The sequence below is a fragment of the Salvelinus sp. IW2-2015 genome, linkage group LG12, assembly GCF_002910315.2.
Source record: "Salvelinus sp. IW2-2015 linkage group LG12, ASM291031v2, whole genome shotgun sequence".
Taxonomy (NCBI): Eukaryota; Metazoa; Chordata; class Actinopteri; order Salmoniformes; family Salmonidae; genus Salvelinus; species Salvelinus sp. IW2-2015.
This window is the reverse complement of record NC_036852.1, coordinates 5,647,872-5,671,282: the sequence shown is the minus strand read 5'-3', so window position 1 is coordinate 5,671,282 and position 23,411 is coordinate 5,647,872. Positions and strand designations below refer to the sequence as shown.

At 43.5% G+C, this 23,411-nt stretch overlaps 1 protein-coding gene and 1 pseudogene across 1 annotated transcript; both read right to left on the bottom strand.

Moving 5' to 3' along the window:
- Positions 1-3: 3 nt before the first annotated feature.
- On the bottom strand, positions 4-11,349 carry LOC111971084 (MAGUK p55 subfamily member 4-like). Its single transcript, XM_070445953.1, has 20 exons — positions 11,142-11,349; positions 10,377-10,480; positions 10,134-10,255; positions 9,864-9,941; positions 9,666-9,749; positions 9,382-9,513; positions 6,190-6,271; positions 6,027-6,112; positions 5,820-5,891; positions 5,325-5,580; positions 5,167-5,184; positions 3,264-3,299; positions 3,133-3,153; positions 2,999-3,013; positions 2,652-2,870; positions 2,331-2,411; positions 2,106-2,199; positions 1,800-1,908; positions 1,290-1,424; positions 4-1,088 (listed from the first exon to the last, which is right to left on the bottom strand). Exons 2-20 carry the CDS (start codon positions 10,432-10,434, stop codon positions 897-899), a joined length of 1,890 nt encoding a protein of 629 aa, XP_070302054.1. The 5' UTR covers positions 10,435-10,480; positions 11,142-11,349; the 3' UTR covers positions 4-896.
- Positions 11,350-21,484: 10,135 nt separating this feature from the next.
- Positions 21,485-23,170, bottom strand: LOC111971081 (zinc finger protein 892-like; annotated as a pseudogene).
- Positions 23,171-23,411: the final 241 nt, after the last annotated feature.

The window sequence follows — 23,411 nt, the reverse complement described above, 5'->3', positions numbered from 1 at the left end:
TCAAAAAGTCGTGTTCACACACAAAATTGTATTGTATAAAAAAATTAGTAACAGTATACATCATATCTTTTAGCATTCCAAATCCCATTATGTTACTGAAGACATCCTTCAGTATTATAAACTATAAAAATAGAGTCGCACACTCCGTATATAAACTCCCAGTAATATATTGGGTAAATCACCAACCTTTCGGCATCACTGTGCCTTCTTCAGGGTGAATTTACTTTTTATAGTTTATTCGCCGTTACTCTGGGTGTGTGCCAGCTCATGTTTTTTTATTCTGTTTTTTACCCTTCAGTATTATGAAAACATTGTGTTCAAATGGTGAGCACAAAACTCCACCTACTTGCTCACCTTCATACTGAAACATAGTACCAATCTTGAGCACTTGAATTTACATTCTTTGGCATTAATATTATTTTTATTAAATAAAATAAAAACATTAAGAAAATACAGAAATTCAGCATGGACAATTATTTGCTCTAATTGTAAACGAAAGATGAGGTTAACCTACAAACTCTCATAGCATGCCTGTGTAGCACATCAATACATGATCTCCAACTACGCACACAATTTTAGAGAAAAACAGACACATGATTTTTGGTTTAATCCAGCTCCATCATAGCCTTGAATATGCTAATTATTCAACAACAGATTCAAGCAGACACAAGGACAGTATCTGTATGAGTCTCTCAAACTCACCACTAAACAAAACAAAACAATAAATCCAATCCAAAACAAATTCCACTTGAGAGCAGAGGGTATCTTCAGAAGTAGCAGTCAAAGGTTACAGCCACTCCTCATCCATGTTGTTCTCTATTCCCTCTTTTACGATGCCCTGCCCTCCATCTGTTTGTTATCCTTTTATGTCCTCTCCTCCCCCTCTCCTCTCCTCATCAAAACTCCTCTGTGGGTCGTATCCAGTTGGCAGGAACCCACTGTGGCTCATCCTGAGCCCTCCTCACAGCCCTCAGTAGCTGAACACAGGAGTGTTGCAGCCCGTCGTTCACCATCACAGAGTCAAAGAACTGGCAGTAGTGAGACTCCATCTTTCTGGCTGCCTCCTCCATCTCCTGGAAGTCGTCCTCCTGTTGGGAACAGAATAACATGACAGTTGGTTACTATCCTAACTATAGCATGATGGTCAGTATTTCAACCAATTGATCATCATAGGGATGGCGTATTATTACCAGGTCTCTTTGGAAAAAGAGGTAAAGAGGTTCAAATCGTGAGAGACTTCCTGGTCAATTAAAAAAAGGAGAAATTATAATAAAACCATGAGTGCTTACTTTGAAAGGTCTGTTGTCATAGTAATTGGTGGTGATCTGAGCGTCCTTTCTGGTCTCCTTCATGCGTTCTGCGGTGGGCGGCTTCACATAGATGATGTAGGCCTTAAGCTCATGTGTCCTCACTGACTGGATGGCCTGGAAGGGGACAGTCATCATACATGGGTCAATTGAGAACTAATTCCCATTTACAATGAAGACCTGGCCAAGATGCAACTGAAGTCAACCGCAGAGGGGCGGCAGGTAGCCTAGTGGTCAGAGCGTTGGACTTGTAACTGAAAGGTTGCAAGATCGAATCCCTGAGCTGACAAGGTAAAAATCTGTTGTTCTGCCCCTGAACAAGGAAGTTAACCCACTGTTCCTAGGCCGTCATTGAAAATACAATTTGTTTTTAACTGACTTGCCTAGTTAAATAAAGGTAAAATATATATATATTTTTTTTAAAGAGCTAACTCCACAATAGGGCCAAGTCAATGATGAAGCCCCACTGATAAGAACCCCAGCAGGACTCACATGAGGCTCGATGTCGATGACACAGATCCTTCCACTGTTCAAAACATCCTTCACAGCATCAAGACTAGTGCCGTAGAAATGACCTTGGTACTCCCCGTATTCCAGAAACCTGTTTTTTTTTTTTTAAACGCAACACAAAACCCTGGCTTATAATCAGGTGGTCCACATCAATGTTATTAACTTACTTAATCCTCTTTGTCCCCATTAGGACATAAGGCCACGAGTCACATTCATGTTGTGACAGTTGATTTAACAAGATGTGTTCGTGAGAGGAAAGTGAGCAGCCGTTATTCAATGAGTACCTACCTGTTGTTGAAAACCATGTTCTCAAACAGTTCCCTGTTAATGAAGTGATACTCTTTACCAGACTCCTCATAGCTCCTAGCGGCTCGTGTCGTGTCTGGAGGAAGAAGGGAAAATATGTCAGATGACATCATCGGAAGACAAGCCGTCATATAAGACATTGATCGTAACCATGTCAACAATGGAAGAAAGTCAAGTAGGCTGACACCACTTAGGTGGTGTACTCACGAGGCACTGCCCCTTGAAAGGTCACTGGGTTGATTTCGATTAACCGTCTGCGAAGTTCGTTCACTCCAACGCCAGAGGGACCTGAGAGAGAAGAACACACTTGTGAGGTCTCCGTCATGTCATCACACATATTCTGTGTCAATACAAGCAGAGGCACACTGTACATGTACAAAAACAGTAACACAACATGTGTCATACTGTCTCTGCATTATTGGCCACGAAACCATATACACAATAGTACGTATTCATGACAGTCAATACATATCTGAATCTTTTGCCAATCTATTTGTGTTGCTGGTTAGTGCCGGACTGGTGTCTTACCCACGAGGGCGACCAGGCGGTGTTTGTCCTGCGGGTTGCGCTGGTATCGTACCACCTCTTCGTATGGGTTGTTGAGGGTACTGTAGCCGCTGCCGGGGCAGCGTGTGTAGGACTGCTGACTGGAGCCTGTGCTTAGGGACTGCCGCCGACACAGACGCAGGCTACGTCTGAACCCAGTTAGATAGATCCCCTCGATGTGAGTGCTGAACTCACCCTCCTCTAGGAGCGGGGGGAACAGGGAGGGGGAGAGCCTGATAATGGGATGAATGTGTATGTCACTGGACAGGGTGTTGGAGTTGATTCTAATTGAGATCAAAGGAGAGCTCAGTAGAGCAGATCATGCTCACCTTCTCTTAGCTCCTCTCACATTCCAAATTGGAATTCAGAAATGATTGCGATAAAGAAAACAGGGTTATAGTTGAGTGATACTGTATTTTGTATAGGCTGCATGATCAACTAACTCTAACAAAGACTTACCTACCAGATTCAAAATCTTCCTCGTCTGTTAGAAAATAGAAAAAAACATTCAAATTAATCCACCAAAGTCATTTTGCAGTAAACAAATGAGTGAAACAATATGATTTATTGTAGAGGAAATTAGGGAAATCTTACCAGCTTCAACACACTTTTCATCAATCAGGTCTTCCTCTGAAAGAGCAAAGTAGGACAGGCAGTGGTGTAAAATACTTAAAAGTACTACTTAAATCATTTTTAGGGGTATCTGTACTTTACTATTAATCTTTTTGACAATTTTTACTTCATTACATTCCCAAAGAAAAGTATGTACTTTTTACTCCATACATTTTCCCTGACACCCAAAAGTACTAGTTACATTTTGAATGCTTAGTATGACAGTAAAATGGTCAAATTCACTCACTTATCAAGAGAACATCCCTGGTCATCCCTACTGCCTCTGATCTGGCAGACTCACTAAACACATGCGTCGTTTGTAAATTATGTGTGAGTTGGAGCATTCCCCTGGCTATCCGTAAATAAATAAAAAACTAGAAAATGTGGCCATCTGCTTTGCTTAATATAAGGAATTTGAAATGATTTCTACTTGTACTTTTATTTTTGATACTTAAGTACATTTGAGCAATTACATTTACTTTTCATACTTAAGTATATTTAAAACCAAATACTTTTACTCAAGTAGTATTTTACTGGATGACTTTCACTTTTACTTGAGTCATTTTCTATTAAGGTATCTTTACTTTTACTCAAGTATGACAATTTGGTACTTTTTCCACCACTGATGACAGGTCAGTGCAAAGTTAATAATGAAATACACTATATATATATATATATATATATATATATATATATACACAAAAGTATGTGGACACCTTCAAATTAGTGGATTCGGCTATTTCAACCACACCGGTTGCTGACAGGTGTAAAAAAAAATCGAGCACACAGCCATGCAATCTCCATACACAAACATAAGCAGTAGAATGGCCTTACTGAAGAGCTCTGTTTCTTTCAACTTGGCACCGTCATAGGATGCCACCTTTCCAACAAGTCAGTTCGTCAAATTTCTGCCCTGCTAGCCCAGGTCAACTATAAGTGCTGTTATTGTGAAGTGGAAACGTCTAGGAGCAACAACGGCTCAGCCACGAAGCGGTAGGCCACACAAGCTCACAGAACGAGATGCCCTAGTGCTGAAGCTCGTACAAATTGTCTGTCCTCTGTTGCAACACTCACTACCAAGTTCCAAACTTTCTTTGGAAGAAATGTCAGCACAATAATTGTTCGTCGGGAGTTTCATGAAATTAGTTTCCAAGGTTGAGCAGCCGCACACAAGCCTAAGATCACCATGCGCCAAGTGTCGGCTGTAAAGCTCGCCGCCATTGGACTCTGGAGCAGTGGAAACGCGTTCTCTGACGGACAAATCTGGGTTTGACGGATGCCAGGTTGAACGCTACCTGCTCCAATGTATAGTGCCAACTGTAAAGTTTGGTGGAGGAGGAATAATGGTCTGGGGCTGTTTTTCATGGTACGGGCTAGGCACCTTAGTTCCAGTGAAGGGAAATCTTAACGCTACAGCATACAATGACATTCTAGATGGTTCTGTGCTTCCAACTTTGTGGCAACAGTTTGGAGAAGGCCCTTTCCTGTTTCAGCATTACAGTGCCCCCATGCAGAAAGCCAGGTCCATATAGAAATGGTTGTTCAAGATCGGTGTGGAAGAACTTGACTGGCTTGCAGAGAGCGCCCTGACCTCAACCCCATCGAACACATTTGGGATGAATTGGAACGCAGACTGCGAGCCAGGCCTAATCGCCCAACATCAATGCCCGACCTCACTAATGCTCTTGTGGCTGAATGTTCCAACATCTAGTGGAAAGCCTTCCCAGAAGACTGGAGGCTGTTATAGCAGCAAAAGGAAAACCAACTCCATATTTAATGCCCATGATTTTTACAAGCAGGAGTCCACATACTTTTGGTCATGTAGTGTAACAATAACTGCCTCTCATTGAAAACTGGCACCATAAAAAAGGATCATAGTTCTTACCTTCATTCACAGTGCTCACTTCAGGTAAGCAAGAGGAATAAGAGAATTGTCATTTGTTACTGTTATGGATATACAGTAATACTTGTTACCAGCTGCTTATAATTTGGTGTAAAAGAGCTGAAAAGCCAGACATAAAGGTGAGACTGTACTCTACTCACAGGGTTTGATGCAGGTGTGAGGCTGGTAGGGCTGAGACCACCAGAACTCTTTCTGTTTCCTCCTGAGCAGGTTGGTGGAGGGGATAAGGCCAGCACAGGCCGAGGTGCTGGGTAGTTTCTTGGCCTGCCACCAGAGGGTGTCTGACTGGTCCACGATCTCCAGCAGGTCTCCCTTCCTAAAGTCCATACCTGCCTCGGCGCAGGGGATGGCCGTGTCCTGCTGGGGACTGTAGTCTGCCATGGCACGTACATACAGCTGGGACACCAGGAGACACAATAGAAGAGACAACAAGAGACAAGGACAATGCAATGAAAAAGATCTTTACTACAACACTGAAGACAGGAACTGAACCATAGGGTTTTCTTGGTAATAGTAACCTCCTATTGTCAAGAGAAAGACTTTGGTTTTGGTGCCATTATGGTTCAATCAGCTTACATGACTTGTCTGATACTGTTACCAGGGAAGGGTAGCTCGGTAAACATGCCATTACTCACTATCGTCTGGTTGTTGACTGGTCTATCTGTGATGGGAACCACTTTGAACATGAGGGTGCCTTGAGACCGGGCCTGTGGGTCCAAAGACAGATAAACGCCCATGTACATCACTGGTGGATGAAGACTTACTACAGACAACATCTGTGTTGACTGTGTGAAATGTGTGCATGTTTGGGCAGCCAAGCAGTGTTCTGCTGGTAGACTCACCAGTCTCTCAATGACCTGCTCAGGCTCCAGGCCATCTACAGAGTAACCATTCACCTCTGTGATCCTGTCCCCTGCATGCAGCAGACCTAGAGAGAGAGGGGGGAGGGGGCACACATGAGAAAGAAGAAACAGATTAAAGAGAGAGAGAGAGAGGTGGTCTCACCGCTGCGGTCTGCCAGTCCTCCATGGATCACCCGTGCCACAAAGATCTCCCCTGTTATCCCATTTCGCTTTATCGTGGCTCCCTAAGAGAGACAGAGAGGGGACATGAATCCAGGGTTAAAACATTGTCCTGTAGTGAGCTCCAAAAGTATTGGGACTTTGAAGAATGTTTAGTTGCTTTGGCTTTTAAATGATGCATTGATTATGACGTTAAAGTGCAGACTGTCAGCTTTAATTTGCAGATGCACAAATATTATACACCCCCCCCAGAAAACCTCCACTGTTATTGCACGTTTTGGGAGTATGATATTTGTGCGTCTAACTTTCTCACTCATCATTATTCATGATTCATTCAGGATTATCCGTAATCATGGTAGCATCCACATTAACGTAGAAGTGTTTAAAAACATTATATTCTTATTTACAATAAAAGTGACTCCAAAATGACACAATACATTATTTACCATTCTTCCATTGGGCACAAAATAATCTGAAACACAAACAAAACAAAGAGGAAATACATCCAACACATGTGTAGACTCATAAGCTTGATGTAGCCATTGTGTGCTATGAATATGGGACCAAATACTTAACTTTTTACTACTTTAATACACAAGTAGATCTATCATTGGGGTGGAACAGCAACAATGACACATTTGGCCTATTACAGGTTATGGAGGGTGTCATGTGATATGAGATGAAAACATCATGACTCAAAAAGGAATAACGGACATGCTTTATTTACAATTACAAAATGAAATCGTGTGAAAATAAGAGATGACATTCGGGAAACACATAGTTGCATGAAACACAGATGGACGGCTTGAGGATGGAAACGCAACAATGGGCATAGCCAACACATCACAATTGCGGGATGAATGGTGGGCGACATGATGGTGACGAAGATAACAGAAGAAAGGATAAATGCCTTTTGAAGCCGAGATCTCTGAGGGAATCTTGAGGAGAGGACCATTCCCTGAAGCAGAGGCATAGAAGGTCTCCTGAAGACATGAGAGCACCACTGTCCTCCTGGCTGGTTCACTTCCTCTTCTTCTTCTTCTTCCCCTGGCTGGAGCAGCAGCCAGTCTTGTTGTGGTTGGGGCCAAGCGGGGCAGGTGGTGGAGGTGTTGAGAGGCTGTTGTAGAGGTGGGGTTGCTGGAGCTGGGGTTCCACATGCTTCTTTTGAGATGTGGGGGAAGCACCAACATGCTTTTTGGAAGACATGGGCGGAATCCTAGTCTTCAACCCTGCCTTGGGTGACCCATTACAGGCTGGGGACCGAGGCTGAGAGATCTTCCCCTGGGATGTGGAAATGCCGTCCATAGACCCAGTGAAGGAGCTGGAGGAGGAGGAAGAGGAGGAGGAAGAGGAGGACAGGGAGCATACTCTGGACTGGTGTGAAAGGGATGTCTGAGTCTTCAAGCTGCTGGCTGTGTATTCTTGTTCGCTGGCTGATATGTTGACTGGTGGGATACTGCTGCTGGTTCCTCTATGTGGTTCCGGTGTATCTGCTACCGCCCTGCTGGCAGCGGTGAGTGTCTGCAGTCTGCTCACCACCTGGGTCAGCAGCGTCAGGGCCTGGGCATTCTCCTGGACACTCTCAGACATGCGCTCTGTGGCGGCGGCCATCTTCTGCCCCAGCAGCCGGACGTCATTGGTGCTGCGCTCCATAGAGCTAGCAGCCTGCTGCACCGTGGACCTCAACTCATCCAGGCTCTCCTGCTTAGCCAGCTCCACAGGGGGTTCGCGAGGCATCTCATCTACCCGCCGATGCTGCATGGGGCTGGGGGGAGCCGTGCGGATCCGGGGGCTGACGCTGTAGCTCCGGAACCGCGGAGGAGTTCCGGGGGGATGGTGGTATGCAGCCATGCAGGGAGGGGTGAGAGTCCAGGGCTGGAGGGGTGGAGCATGGTGTGGGAGAGGGGATAGGGTGTTGGCTGACTCTCTGTCTTCGTCGCTGTCTAGTTCCTCGATCACATTATCTCCAGAAGCAGGGAGGAGAGAGAGGTTGGAAAAAGGTAATCTATTAGCCTGAATAAGAGTAGAAGTTCCATTGTGTTGTACTATAATGTACTGAACTGATATGTATTGCAGTGTACAGCACTGTACTACTCATGGCAGTAGATACAGTATTGAATCATATTGTTTTCAGGGTCTTTTCAACTGTAATTAGTTCTTACCAATCAGGACAGAGTTACAGACCGAGGGGGCAGAGCGATTAAGACCTTCTTCTTTCCAGAGTGCATCAGTCTGGCACATTCTGCAGTTACTCATTGGCTTAAAACGTGGCGGAGGGCGGGGCTTGCCCAGGGGTGGTGGACCCGCAGAAGATAGCAACTCAGCTGGTGGGTAGCTGACTCTCCTTGTGCTGGGCATGACTGGTCGCTCCCCGGGCACTACGGRCCCCAGAGCCCCCACACCGTGCCAGGGGCCCTCCACCGCCCTGGCCCCACTGTGGATCAGCCTTCGGCAGGTCATCTTCCTCAGGGTGTCCCAGCGACTGCGGATCCCCCCTCCTGAGCTCCTCTTTCAGGGGGAGAGACAGGGCTAGACAAGATTACCTCTGTCTGAGACCACAGATACCTATATAGCCCTGAAATAGGGATCTGGGTACACAGGGTACTGCTAAAACTGTCTGACACCAGGATTGGATTTAGATTTGTTCCAAACGGGTTCCAAAAGAGGTCGCAATGTCAGATGTGGATGGGTAGGAGCTTCCGAGTATATACAGCTTAATAACTATGGGAACATTTTTGGGTTCAAACTGAGTGACTGGAAATTATATATTTGGTGTCCAAAACTGACCCATCGTGACACTAATCATAAGCCATCCTGGAATGTTGAAGTATTAAAACCATCTCTACTACGATTACTCTGATTGAAATCATCTGTCACACAATTTAACAATCAAACTAATAACATGTTATGAAAGCATCATCTGCCCTTTCTTACAGCTTCTGTCAGGTCCTCAGGAGTTGCTGCTTTGTATTCGGTGTGCATAAAATACAACATTTCTGTAACCTTGCATGGAGGAAAAAGTGTGAAAGTACTAAAAGTGTGTTTTTGCTAACCACGTTAGAAAATAGCAAGGTGTAAAAGATTGCACCCTTGATGATACTTCTAATCTAGTATTTTTTGTTGCTTTAAGCCTTCCTCCTTAAAAACAAACAGTTGTATCCAATCCATGACTCACCAGCTGCTGCTTGTTCTTCACCAGACAGACAATCCTCATGGCCTCCTCATCGTCAGGGAGGTTGTCAGGGATAGGAGGCAGCACAGGCTCATAATCCTTCTGGGCCACCATATCATGGGCTGATATCAGAGCCTAGGACAGAGCACAACTATTAAATCAATTCATTAATTTAGATGGGCTCAACACACATAAATAACTCACACAACCCAGAAGAACGTAGTTACTGCAACAACAGATACAACGGTTAGGATCATAGGAGCCCTTTTTGCCTCAGGATTTCTCACCTGGAGGTGTGGTCCCCTGAGGAGACTGTAAAGCTCCCTGGCCTCAGCAGAAGTGTTGGGAACTGTTCTCATGTCAGTCAGAATCTAGAAGAGAAGCAGAAAGGTGGGTTGAGTGGACACAGGACAGGACTGACACCACTGACACTTCTGACAAGCCAATGATTGAAGAGGGCAAAGCAGTAGAGGGAAAGGTCCTACCTGTTGGATGAGCTGTGTTGTGTATGGTAGGAAAGGAGCAGGAGGCTCTCTCTGGTGCTGCCGCAGACACTCATACACCTGGGTGGTGCAGAGACAGAGAAAAGGTTAAACCTACACCCAGAACAAGACAAGAGTATGGACAAACACAAATCAAAGACACCCTCCACTCACTGGGTGGAGCAGAGACCGAGAGAAAGTAGAGATAAAGTGAAACACTGCCTTTCTAAACCCCAGTTGAGAGTATATCACAGACTAGACTCCCAGACTAACTTTGAGCAGAGACTTGAGCCAGGGGGCGTTGAGGAGGCTGTATAGGAGCTCTGCCCCGTTGATTTCCTTATTGATGGAATGTTTCACCTCCTCTACCACGTCAGACAGGATCTGCCTTAGGCCTGGAGAACAACACCAACATAATCATAAAGATAAACAGCCATAGGATTATCACAACATACAGGTGAGAAGTGCATTGCCATCAGCTAGAGGTTGAGAGAGAAGCTGTTTCCTATTACTGACCATGGTCACCCAGTCTAGGGGACGACATCACCACCTCGGCTTCCACAGCCTGCCTCATGGTGATCACCCAGCACTGACTGCTGGAAATTAACCCCAACCCAGACCTTGGAAAGAGAGAAATTAAATAAAAAGATATTCTTGCTTAGTAGTTAATCTAAAAGCTGAATGATAACATCTAATCTTCTTACACATTTTAGATAACAGTAACATAACATTAATCCAGACTAATAACACTCTGACCTCTATATACATAGTCATCAGTTCTGCTACAATGGATGTCAACTGGGTGTCAAATAACTTCCCAGGTAAAAACAGCCCCCACTGTCACACGTTAAAAGCCCTAAGGGTCATTTAATGCCCTGTGTGTGAAATAAGCTCAGGGTTCAAAAGTCAATGGCCCACTTAAGCACAGTCTCTTCTAATTCCGTATTCTACGTGCCACCATGTCCCTGTGTCGGTCAACGTCACCCATTCAACAGAAAGACAAAACAATACTGGTGATGTAGTGTTACATCTTAAACCGAAGTATGGGGATTTTTTCATCATGTTAATTAGATTGACGGATGGGTGCGTCAATTGACTTTAATATGTAGTAATACTTGGATTAAAAACAGAGGATCCCTTGGTGGGAAAACAATTTTTTAAATCCTGAAAACTAGAAGAGCCCAATCCCACCTCCTCAACTGTRAGAGTGAGAGTCTACTGTATCTGGGCTCGGAGCCAACTATAAAAGACTTTACACATTCCTGCGTGCTCACTACTTACCTCTGTGGTCTCTTTTCTTCCAGTCCCTTTGACCCGCTTCCTCAACCCTTAATACTTAGCTCCAGAGGAGGATTTGTCATCTGTGTAATACAGTTTACCAATTTTTGCRGCAGAGTGAGAGTCCCCAGGGGATTCGCTGGTAACAGGTCTGTGCTTTTACTATGTAGCGAACTGCAAAGAAGAGAAGAGTGTAATCCTCTCTCTATCCCAGTTAATCCTGGGCAAGTGAGCTGTTGTCTCTCTCTCGCCGGAAGTGACAGAAGCGTGTCCAACCTGCTGCTGGCCTGTCCAAGGCTATGCTACAGCTCTGCTCCCAAAGCTTCTTAACTCTTTCTGCTTTTAAAACCCGCCAGACCGTGGCCCGAATAAAGCTTTTGTCCTAAATGGCACCCTATTCCCGATACAATGCTACTTTTGACCAGAGCCCTATGGGCCCTGGAGGGCTCTGGTCAAAAGTTGTGCCCTATATAGGGAATAGAGTGCATTTTGGGACGCACCCATGGCCACACAGCTACTCTGTGTTGAATAGAGGGAAAAGAGGGGATAGCCCACAGTGTGTAATTAAACACATCACTGTACTGAGCTCCCAACAGCTGGAGGAGATAGGGACAGAACATGATGATGATTAAGTCATTATATAGTGTAGTACCCTACTACACATTCTGCTTCTCTAACCATACAAATGAAAATGTAAGTCTGTCGCACACTCGTCTCCTTGCTGTGGACTTATTTGACCAATGTTTCATCAAACACAATCAGAAACTGGGGGTCGATGGTGATTTATGAAGTAATGTCAGGGAAAAAATATGATTTTTATGTTGAGGACAATACAGAATATATTTTAGAGATCAACTTTAACCTAAGATTATCTTGAGGCGCAGTAAAAAGCTTTGGCTTTAAAATTCTTATTTTTGTATTGTCATTAATTTACCCTCCCTCTGTGTAGCTTTTTAGGTATAGAAATAGGACAAAGCTTAGAGGATTATCAGCAGCACCAGAGATATTTACGAAACAGTAACCTTTGACCTCTAACGTGACTTAAAACCAAAGCAGTATTATTACGTTTATTTGTCAGGGATCATGTACAACATTCTCTTGCACCAGATTTAGCTAGATAGCAAATTGTCATATATATATATATATAGCAATATATATATAGACAGTACCAGTCAAAGGTTTGGACACACCTACTCATTCCAGGGTTTTTCTTCATGTTTACTATTTTCTACATTGTGGCTATACTCGGCCATGTCTCAGGATAGTAAGTTGGTGGTCTGAAGATATCCCTCTAGTGGTGTGGGGGCTGTGCTTTGGCAAAGTGGGTAGGGTTATATCCTGCCTGGTTGTACCTGTCCGGGGGTACCGTCGGACGGGGCCAGTGTCTACCGACCCCTCCTGTCTCAGCCTCCAGTATTTATGCTGCAATAGTTTGTGTCAGGGGGCTAGGATAAGTCTGTTATATCTAGAGTATTTCTCCTGTCTTATCCGGTGTCCTGTGTGAATTTAAGTATGCTCCCTCTAACTCTCTCTCTCTTTCTCTCTTCTCTCGGAGGCCCGGAACCCTAGGACCATGCCTCAGGACTACCTGGCCTGATGACTCCTTGCTGTACCCAGTCTACCTGGTCGTGCTGCTGCTCCAGATTCAACTGTTCTGCCTGCGGCTATGGAACCCTGAGCTGTTCACCGGACGTGCTACCTTACATTTACATTTTACCTTTTAATTTACCTTGTCCCGGACCTGCTGTTTTCGACTCACTCTCTCTACCACACCTACTGTCTCTAACTCTGAATGATCGGCTATGAAAAGCCAACTGACATTTACTCCTGAGGTGCTGACCTGGTGCACCCTCTACAACCACTGTGATTATTATTATTTGACCCTGCTGGTCATCTATGAATGTTTGAACATCTTGGCCATGTAATGTTATAATCTCCACCCGGCACAGCCAGAAGAGGACTGGCCACCCCTCAGAGCCTGGATCCTCTCTAGGTTTCTTCCGAGGTTCCTGCCTTTTTAGGGAGTTTTTCCTAGCCACCGTGCTTCTACATCTGCATTGCTTGCTGTTTGGGGTTTTAGGCTGGGTTTCTGTATAGCACTTTGTGACATTGGCTGTGGTAAAAGGGCTTAATAAATAAATMTGATTGATTTAAAAAGAAGAGGATCCCATCAGCTTTCTATAGCTTTCTATAGCTAAAAAATATGTTTTTCAAATGCATGCAAAAGAGGAAATGAGTCACTCACCAAGTCTACTTTTTCCATGGATATTTTTTGCTGCTCTTGACTGATTCAAGCAGTCCTTTGTCCTTTTGCAAAGCCAGAGAGAAGTCCTTACATGACAAGTCACAGTTCACAGATATTTGAGGTTCATTTTTGATCAGCTCTGTGCTGCATCTGTTTCTTGAGTCTGACCATTTGGTCATGAGAGAGAAAAATCTTCTCTACAAAGGCATTTGAGCCTGTCACACTGAGAACAAATGAGACAATCCTGAACCTGTTGATCAAGTTGGCTTTCCCTAGGTTTTGGAATAATGCCACCCACTTCTCACTGCTGGATTTTGTGGTATCCTGTCTAGAGGTCGACCGATTAATCGGAATGGCCGATTACAAGTTTTCATAACAATCAGGAATCGGCATTTTTGGACACCGATTATGGCCGATTACATTGCACTCCACGAGGAGACTGCGTGGCAAGCTGACTACCTGTTATGCGAGTGCAGCAAGGAGCCAAGGTAAGGTGCTAGCTAGCATTAAACGTATCTTATAAAAAACAATCACTCTTACATTTTACATTTAAGTCATTTAGCAGACGCTCTTATCCAGAGCGACTTACAAATTGGAAAGTTCATACATATTCATCCTGGTCCCCCCGTGGGGAATGAACCCACAACCCTGGCGTTGCAAGCGCCATGCTCTACCAACTGAGCCACACGGGACCTCTTAACATAATCACTAGTTAACTACACATCGTTGATGATATTACTAGTTTATCTAGCTTGTCCTGCGTTGCATATAATCTATGCGGTGCCTGTTAATTTATCATTGAATCACAGCCTACTTCGCCAAACGGGTGATTTAACAAGCGCAATCGCAAAAAAAGCACTGTTGTTGCACCAATGTGTACCTAACCATAAACATCAATGCCTTTCTTAAAATCAATACTTGTAAACCTGCATATTTAGTTAATATTGCCTGCTAACATGAATTTCTTTTAAATAGGGAAATTGTGTCACTTCTCTTGCGTTCTGTGCAAGCAGAGTCAGTGTATATGCAGCAGTTTGTGCCGCCTGGCTAGTTGCGAACTGTGTGAAGACCATTTCTTCCTAACAAAGACCGTAATTAATTTGCCAGAATTGTACATAATTATGACATAACATTGAAGGTTGTGCAATGTAACAGCAATATTTAGACTTGGGATGCCACCCGTTAGATAAAATACGGAACGGTTCTGTATATCACTGAAAGAATAAACGTTTTGTTTTCGAAATTATATTTTCCGGATTTGACCATATATATATGACGTAAAGCTCGTATTTCTGTGTGTTATTATATTATAATTAAGTCTATGATTTGATAGAGCAGCAGACCCGTAAGCATTCATTCAAACAGCACTTTCCTGCATTTGCCAGCAGCTCTTCGCTGTGCTTCAAGCATTGTGCTGTTTATGACTTCAAGCCTATCAACTCCCGAGATTAGGCTGGCAATACTAAAGTACCTATTAGAACATCCAATAGTCAAAGGTATATGAAATACAAATGGTATAGAGAGAAATAGTCCTATAATAACTACAACCTAAAACTTCTTACCTGGGAATATTGAAGACTCATGTTAAAAGGAACCACCAGCTTTCATATGTTCTGAGGAAGGAACTTAAACGTTAGCTTTTTTACACGGCACATATTGCACTTTTACTTTCTTCTCCAACACCTTGTTTTTGCATTATTTAAACCAAATTGAACATGTTTCATTATTTATTTGAGACTAAATTGATTTTATTGATGTATTATATTAAGTTAAAATAAGTGTTCATTCAGTATTGTTGTAATTGTCATTATTATTATTGCTATGTTGGTGCCTCATGCACCAACATAGCAACTCCCTCATTACTCTCTCCTCCAATCTCCCCATTAATTCCTTCACTGTCTCTGCTTCGCTCCCCTTGCTCACCTCCAATTCCACCCCGACTGGCTCTGGTTCCATCCTCGGCTCCTTYCGGTAAGCACGGGGAGTAGGTTCAGGTCTCCTACCTGACTTAACTACACTCCCCGTGTGCCCCCCCCAAGAAATGTTTGGGGCTGCCTCTCGGGCTTCCATCCGCGCTTTTGTGCTGCTTCCTCATACCACCGCCTCTCGGCTTTAGCTGCCTCCAGCTCTTCACGAGGGCGGAGATATTCTCCAGCTTGTACCCAGGGTCCCTTACCGTCCAGAATTTCCTCCCAGGTCCAGGAATCCTGCGATCGCTGCTGCTGCTGCTGCTGCCCGTTACCACGCTGCTTGGTCCAGTTGTGGTGGGAGATTCTGTCACAATCTTCCTTGGGAGAAAGAGAGGAGGACCAAAACGCAGCGTGATGTGAATCCATTCTTCAATTTATTAAACGAAGAACACTTAAACAAACTACAAACAAACAAACTTAACAAAACAGAGACCTGGCAGTGTGGTGCCAGGACAACAACCTCTACTTCAATGTGAGCAAGACAAAGGAGCTAATCGTGGACTACAGGAAAAGGAGTGCCGAACAGGCCCCCATTAACATTGACGGGCTGTAGTGGAGCGGGTTGAGAGTTTCAAGTTCCTTGGTGTCCACATCACCAACAAACTATAATGGTCCAAACACACCAAGTGGTTGTGAAGAGTGCATGACAACCCCTTTTCCCCCTTAAGAGACTGAAAACATTTGGCTTGGGTCCCCAGACCCTCAAAAAGTTGTGCCATCGAGAACATCCTGATATGGCAACTGCTCGGAAACTTGACCGTAAGGCACTACAGAGGGTAGTGAGTATGCCCAGTACATCACTGGGGCCAATAATCCCCCCCCCCCCGCTCCTTTGTTTTTACACTGCTGCTACTCACTGTTTTAATTTATGCATAGTCACTTTACCCTACCTACATATACAATGACCAGTTGAGAGAAACTCTTCCTACAGTCAGAACAGGGTACACTTCTCTCCTGTGTGTACACATTGGTGCCTTTTAATAAAGTTGTCCAGTTGAGAGAAACCTTCCTACAGTCAGAACAGGAGTACAGCTTCTCTCCTGTGTCAATCAAATCAAATTTTATTTGTCACATACACATGGTTAGCAGATGTTAATGCAGAGTGTAGCGAAATGCTTGTGCTTCTAGTTCCGACCGTGCAGTAATAACCAACGAGTAATCTAACTTAACAATTTCACAACAGCTACCTTATACACACAAGTGTAAAGGATGAAGGAATATGTACATAAAGATATATGAATGAGTGATGGTACAGAACGGCATAGGCAAGATGCAGTAGTTGGTATCGAGATACAGTATAGACATATAAGATGAGTAATGTAGGTATGTAAACAAAGTGCATAGTTTAAAGTGGCTAGTGATACATGTATTACATAAAGATGCAGTAGATGATATAGAGTACAGTATATACTATACATATGAGAGGAGTAATGTAGGGTATGTAACATTATATTAAGTAGCATTGTTAAAGTGGCTAGTGATATATTTTGTTTTAAGTTGCCAGTTGAGAGAAACTTTCCTACAGTCGAACAGGAGTACAGCTTTCTCCTGTGTGTCAGCTGGTGTGTTTTAAGTTGCCCAGTTGAGAGAAACCTTCTTTACAGTCGAAACAGAGTACAGCTTCTCTCCTGTGTGACACGCTGGTGTGTTTTAAAGTTGCCCAGTTGAGAGAAACTTTCCTACAGTCAGAACAGGAGTACAGCTTCTCTCCTGTGTGTGTGTACACGCTGGTGGGGTTTTAAAGTTGCCCAGTTGAGAGAAACTCGCCCCACAGTCAGCAGGAGAATGGCTTCTCTTCAGTATGCACTCTCCGATTAACTGTTAGAGCCTTCGATGTTGTGAAGTCAATGCAGGAATACAAATTTGTTCCTGTGTGAACAACATCAGATGAACAAGTCAGTTGGTGTGATATACGACTTCGTACGTCTGCATTCAGAAAGTATTCAGACCCCATMACTTTTTCCACATTTTATTCTAAAATTGTTTTCCCCCTCATCTATCTACACACAATACCCCATAATGAAAAACAAAAACAGGCTTTTAGAATTTTTTMGCAAATGTAAAAAAACAAACAACTGAAATAGCACATTTACATAAGTATTCAGACCCTTTACTCAGTACTTTGTTGAAGCACCTTTGGCAGCGATTACAGCCTCAAGTCTTCTCGGGTATGACGCTACAAGCTTGGCCAACCTGTATTTGGGGAGTTTCTCCCATTCTTCTCTGCAGATCCTCTCAAGCTCTGTCAGGTTGGATGGGGAGCATTGCTGCACAGCTATTTTCAGGTCTCTCTAGAGATGTTCAATCGGGTTCAAGTCCGGGCTCTGGCTGGGCCACTCAAGGACATTCAGAGGCTTGTCCTGAAGCTACTTCTGCATTGTCTTGGCTGTGTGCTTAGGGTTGCTGTCCTGTTGGAAGGTGAACTTTTGCCCCAGTCTTAGGTCCTGAGCACTCTGGAGCAGGTTTTCTTCAAGGATCTCTCTGTACTTTGCTCTGTTCATCTCTCTCTCTCTCTCTCTCTCGATCTTGACTAGTCTCCCAGTACCTGCCGCTGAAAAACATCACCACAGCATGATGCTGCTACCACCATTCTTCACCGTAGAGATGGTGCCAGGTTTCCTCCAGACGTGACGCTTGGCATTCAGGCCAAATAGTTCAATCTTGGTTTCATCAGACCAGATAATCTTGTTTCTCATGGTCTGAGAGTCCTGTAGGTGCCTTTTGGCAAACTCCAAGCGGGCTGTCATATGCCTTTTACTGAGGAGTGGCTTCCATCTGGCCACTCTACCATAAAGGCCTGATTGTTGGAGTGCTGCAGAGATGGTTGTCCTTCTGGAAGTTTGAGAGTGACCATCACCTCCCTGACCAAGGCCCTTCTCCCCCGATAGGTCAGTTTGGCCGGGAAGCCAGCTCTAGGAAGAGTCTTGGTGGTTCCAAACTTCTTTCATTTAAGAATGACTGCCACTGTGTTCTTGGGGACCTTCAATGTTGCAGACATTTTTTGGTACCCTTCCCCAGAACTGTGCCTCAACACAATCCTGTATCGGAGCTCTACAGACAATTTCTTCGATCTTATGGCTTGGTTTTTGCTCTGACATGCACAGTCAACTGTGGGATCTTATATAGACAGGCGTGTGCCTTTCCAAATCATGTCCAATAAATTTAATTCACCACAGGTGGACTCCAATGAAGTTGTAGAAACATTTCAAGGGTGATCAAAGGATGATTCTCAAAGCTGCTCCTGAGAACATTTATGACCTTGTACCTAGCCGGTGGGGTACCCCCACCCAGGTAGCGCAGTGCTGGGAACACTGGCTGCAGCAAAGCATGGGGAGAGGGTCACACTTGAACAATCAGAGAGGGGGCATATTATTGTGAACCTGGTGGCAGAAAATAATCAAAGGTCTGATTGCACAGAGATGCTTGGTAAAATGGTCACAAAGGGCGACCAGTGTGTGTGTGTTTCAGAGGAAGGGGGTGTATCTGATCTCCATCACCTAGGACTTGACCCTGGTTAATCAAATGTCCCCATTTTTGCCGATGTTTCTCAATCTTGCATGCTTTCTCATGCAGCTGCTACTGTATATGCATTCATAAATCAGGTCCTTTCTTGAGTTGGGCTCTGGGATGTAGCAACCGTTGAGCATCTGAGTTTGTGGTTGATTGTGGGCTAAATGTGTTCAGTGTGTAAGAGTATATGTGTGTGTGTGTGTGTGTGTGTGTGTGTGTGTGTGTGTGTGTGTGTGTGTGTGTGCTACCACATGTGTGTGTGTCGTGTGTGGTGTGTGTGTGTGTGTTGTGTGTGGTTGTGATTGTGTGTGTATGTGTGTGTGTAGTGTGTGTTGTTATCCCACATCTGTGCCTAGGGGTAAGGATGTTAAGGACAATATAAGATGAATCACAATAAGTTTTGCTGAAAATAATAATTGCTTGACAAAAATGTAATGCAATGGCAATCCTGGTTATTGGTAACAATCCTTTCCATGAACTGTCAACATTATTACTCACATTCATTGTTAATGATGGAAATGAAGACATGCAAGATTTTTGAATATATGTCGTTTTTGAATAGCTATATATAAAACATATTMAGGTGGAAATGCTTTTAGTGGTGGATCTGCTTCTGTTCAGTGGGTGGCACTGTGTGCTATTTTCAAAGGATGGGTCCTGGCCTCTGGGGGGGCCTAGGGATCCGGGGGMACAGGGGTGACCTGCCGGTCACTGGGATAACAACCCAACTTGGGATGGGGAGGGGCTTTAGCGGGTGAAATATGCCACACCCCATCCCTTTGTACTGTATGTATGGACACATTTTGAACGATGGCTGCCTTAAGTGCCTGACTCTCAATAGTCTTGGGAAGATATTAAGCTCTAACAATGGGGCGTGGAAAGGATCTGTTGAAATCAATACTGTAGTGGTGTGAGAAAGGTAATTTAATTAGAAAACATATTACGTTTTAATTAGAAAACATATTACATATTACATATTACATACTACGTCTTTTATACTGCAAAACATATCTTTGTACGCATTGTAGAAAATACTGGGGACGAGCAAATTGACTTGTCTCAATGGTGATGTGTAGCGGTGTAGTGATATGTTTTGAGTAGATAAATATAAATATTGTTTTGAATGCCATGAATTAAACAAAAACATTATATTTTCCATTTTGCAAATCAGTCAATATATGAATAAAGCTGTGGTTTTACCAGGTCTCAAAGCTGCTTATTCTGGAAAAACCATGTTAGTGCATACATCATATTTAGCTTTGTGTGTCACGTTCCTGACCTTATTTCCCTTGTTTTGTATTTATTTAGTATGGTCAGGGCGTGAGTTGGGGTGGGTTGTCTATGTCTGTTTTTCTATGTTGGGGTTTTGTGTTCGGCCTGGTATGATTCTCAATCAGAGGCAGCTGTCAATCGTTGTCCCTGATTGAGAATCATACTTAGGCAGCCTGGGTTTCACGTTTGGTTTGTGGGTGTTTGTTTCCTGTGTCAGTGTTTGTGCCACACGGGACTGTTACATTTTGTTAACTTGTAAGTCGCCCAACTTGTAAGTCGCTCTGGATAAGAGCGTCTGCTAAATGACTTAAATGTTAAATGTTAAATGTATTGTTTTCGTGGATATTAAAATCATGGAAACTTACCACTCTGCACATTGGTCCTCCGATCCTTCTCGCCTCTCCTCGTCCGAGGAAGAGCTAGACTGCCGTTACATTGTGATAGTCAATTGAACTTCTGTCTCTTTCAGCTTCAGAATTTTCTTTTATGTCACTTAAAACATCGTTTTTTGTGTTAAATTTTTTATGAGAGAAGAAGAGTTGCGCACATTTATTTGATCATTGGCATCTTCTTGTCTTTTTTAGCTTCAAACAAACACTAAATGATTCACTTAAAACATTTAAAACATGTTTTAAGTAAACAATCAACCATCAGACTTAATTGTTTTTTAGTGATGGACACCGACATGCAAAATCTATACTCTTTCTTCATTTAATCCAATTCACTGGGCGCACTTCCATAAGATGAGAATTAAATGGAGTGACTTGTGGTGGTTAATTTCTTAACTTTCAAATGAGGAAAGACAAACATTTCACGCAAGTCAGAGTTATACTGAAACAAAATCTTCACTTATTAATAAGGGAGCAGGTCAATACAACACACACATATAAAGTGAATCGATTGAGTGCTCTACAATAATGATGGCTGGTCGACGAATCACCCTCAGATGATTCGTTGAGAGCCCCGAGACAAAAGTACAAAAGTATTTTATAGCCAAGATACACCCTCTTCAGTCTACATGACAAACAACAGATGTGTGGAATGGGTCACAAGGTTAAGATTAGACAGTATCTGACAGTATCTGCTGTAAAAACAYTTATATTTGTATGGAGACTAAGGTCTAGCCCTGGGGTCATCTCTCCCTYGTGCCTTATAGAACAGAAACAATAACTTACGCTCTGGATTGCGGTATCACCCAAAGACATTGTAAATCTTCCAGAGGCCCATCCTCAGTAGAACACACACAAATGAGCATTCTAACAACCCCTTATTCTATTGCATGAAATAACTATTTGATGCAATAACAGTATAACATCACCTTGTAATTTCTGTCCTGAAAGACTTAAATCTTAGCATGTCTGAGAGAACGGATGATGCTTCTGTCCTGTGTGCATCCGTTGGTGTGTTTTTAAGTTGCTCTGTTGAGAGAAACTCTTCCCACAGTCAGAGCAATGATATGGCTTCTCTCCTCTGTGTGTTCTCTGATGAAGTCTTACCTCAGATGATGTTGTGAAGCATTTTCCACAGTCAGAGCAGAAGTAAGGCTTTACTCCTGTGTGCACTCTCTGATGAACTGGCAGAGCCCCTGAGGTTTTTAAACTTTCCCCAAAGTCAGTGCAGGAGTATGGCTTCTCTCCTGTGTGGATACGCTGGTGTGTTAAAAAGGCGCTCAGTTGAGACGAACTCTTCCCACTGTCAGTGCAGGAGTATGGCCTCTCTCCAGTGTGCACTCTTTGATGAACTGTCAGAGATTTTAATGTTGTGAAGCTCTTCCCACAGTCAGTGCAGGAGTATGGCCTCTCTCCTGTGTGTATACGCTGGTGTATTTTAAAGTAGCTCTGATGAGAGAAACTCTTCCCACAGTCAGTGCAGGAGTATGGCTTCTCTCCAGTGTGCACTCTCTGATGAACTGTCAGATAATATGATGTTGTGAAGCTCTTCCTACAGTCAGTGCAGGAGTATGGCCTCTCTCCTGTGTGTATACATTGGTGCATGTTTAAGTAGCTCCGATGAGAGAAACTCTTCCCACAGTCAGTGCAGGAGTATGGCTCTCTCCAGTGTGCACTCTCTGATGAGCTGTCAGAGAATATGATGCTGTGAAGCTCTTCCCACAGTCAGTGCAGGAATGCAGATTCTCTCCTGTGTGTATTTTTTMGTGTATTTTTTAGCTTTGATAGAAATAGGAAAGTCTCCTCACAATGTGGGCAGTGGTGAGACCTCTTATCTCTGTGATCTTCCTGCTGTTGCTCTCTGGATGTAGAGAATGTTTCAACACCGTCTCCTGTGTGAACAACATCAGATGAACAAGTCAGTTGGTGTGATATACATATGACATGATATAAGTATGTTGGACAATACAACAGTGGAATAAAACGAGTACTAAAGGCAAAATAAGCAAAATAAAATACTATAAGCCCATACCATACCAGGATTTTGGTCAATTCCATTTCAACTCAAGTTTTTTTTTAAACCAAATTTCAAATGTGCCTAATTGAAAAGCATTGAAGAGCATTTGAATTGGAATGTCAGTTTACTTCCTGAATTGACTGGAATTTAAATGGATTTGACACCCGAAACGTGGTACGCACACAGACTCATTTCATAGAACTTCAAAACACTGGCAGTTTGTCTACTTCATTTCTTTCGTAAACTCTCTAAAACACGCTGGCAATACTGGTGTCAAACCATGCAAGTCTTAGTAGCATGAAGTAACATAGAACTTGTCATTGTAACGGTTCGTCATAAAACAACTATAGAGGAACTTCTCATGCACAGTTGTAATGAACAACACAAGCTTTTCTGTGCAGTCTGGAGTTCATCAACGATATGTCATGTCAGAATTACAGATCTCAACCTAGCAATAGACTGGGTCATAACTTATGGAGGTCTAACTTACGAAGATAATGTACAGAAAGATAGAACCTGCTCTTACCATGATAAACAGATTTCCCCATCTCCTCCTCCTCTTCTTCATCTTTAATGTTGACATCCAGCTCCAGTGTGTGACTGCGTTCTTCCAGCTTCACTGCTGCCATCGCTGGATCCTACGGTGCAAACTGCACCTCAACTGTCACAATCAGTACACAGTGACTGCAGGTTTGGACTCCGTGTGGAAGGAACTCAGCACGCTGGGTTTGTCCTCACTGTCGATCTGGCAACTCTGGATAAGGATCCCAGTCCTAAATAGAATCTGTGATCAATCTCCTGGTCCTCCTCTCTGCAGGCCACACCACATCCCTTTGTACTGTATGTATGAACACATTTTGAGCGTTGGCT

Bases quoted from the DNA above. Each gene is read 5' to 3' on its own strand.
- LOC111971084 (XM_070445953.1), bottom strand. From the start codon at position 10,434: ATGAGGCAGGCTGTGGAAGCCGAGGTGGTGATGTCGTCCCCTAGACTG. The intron at 5,892-6,026 runs GTGAGTCTACCA...TTGGACCCACAG, and splicing joins AGCAGGTCATTGAGAGACTG to GCCCGGTCTCAAGGCACCCT. The intron at 1,089-1,289 runs GTAAGCACTCAT...TGTTCCCAACAG, and splicing joins ATGACAACAGACCTTTCAAA to GAGGACGACTTCCAGGAGAT.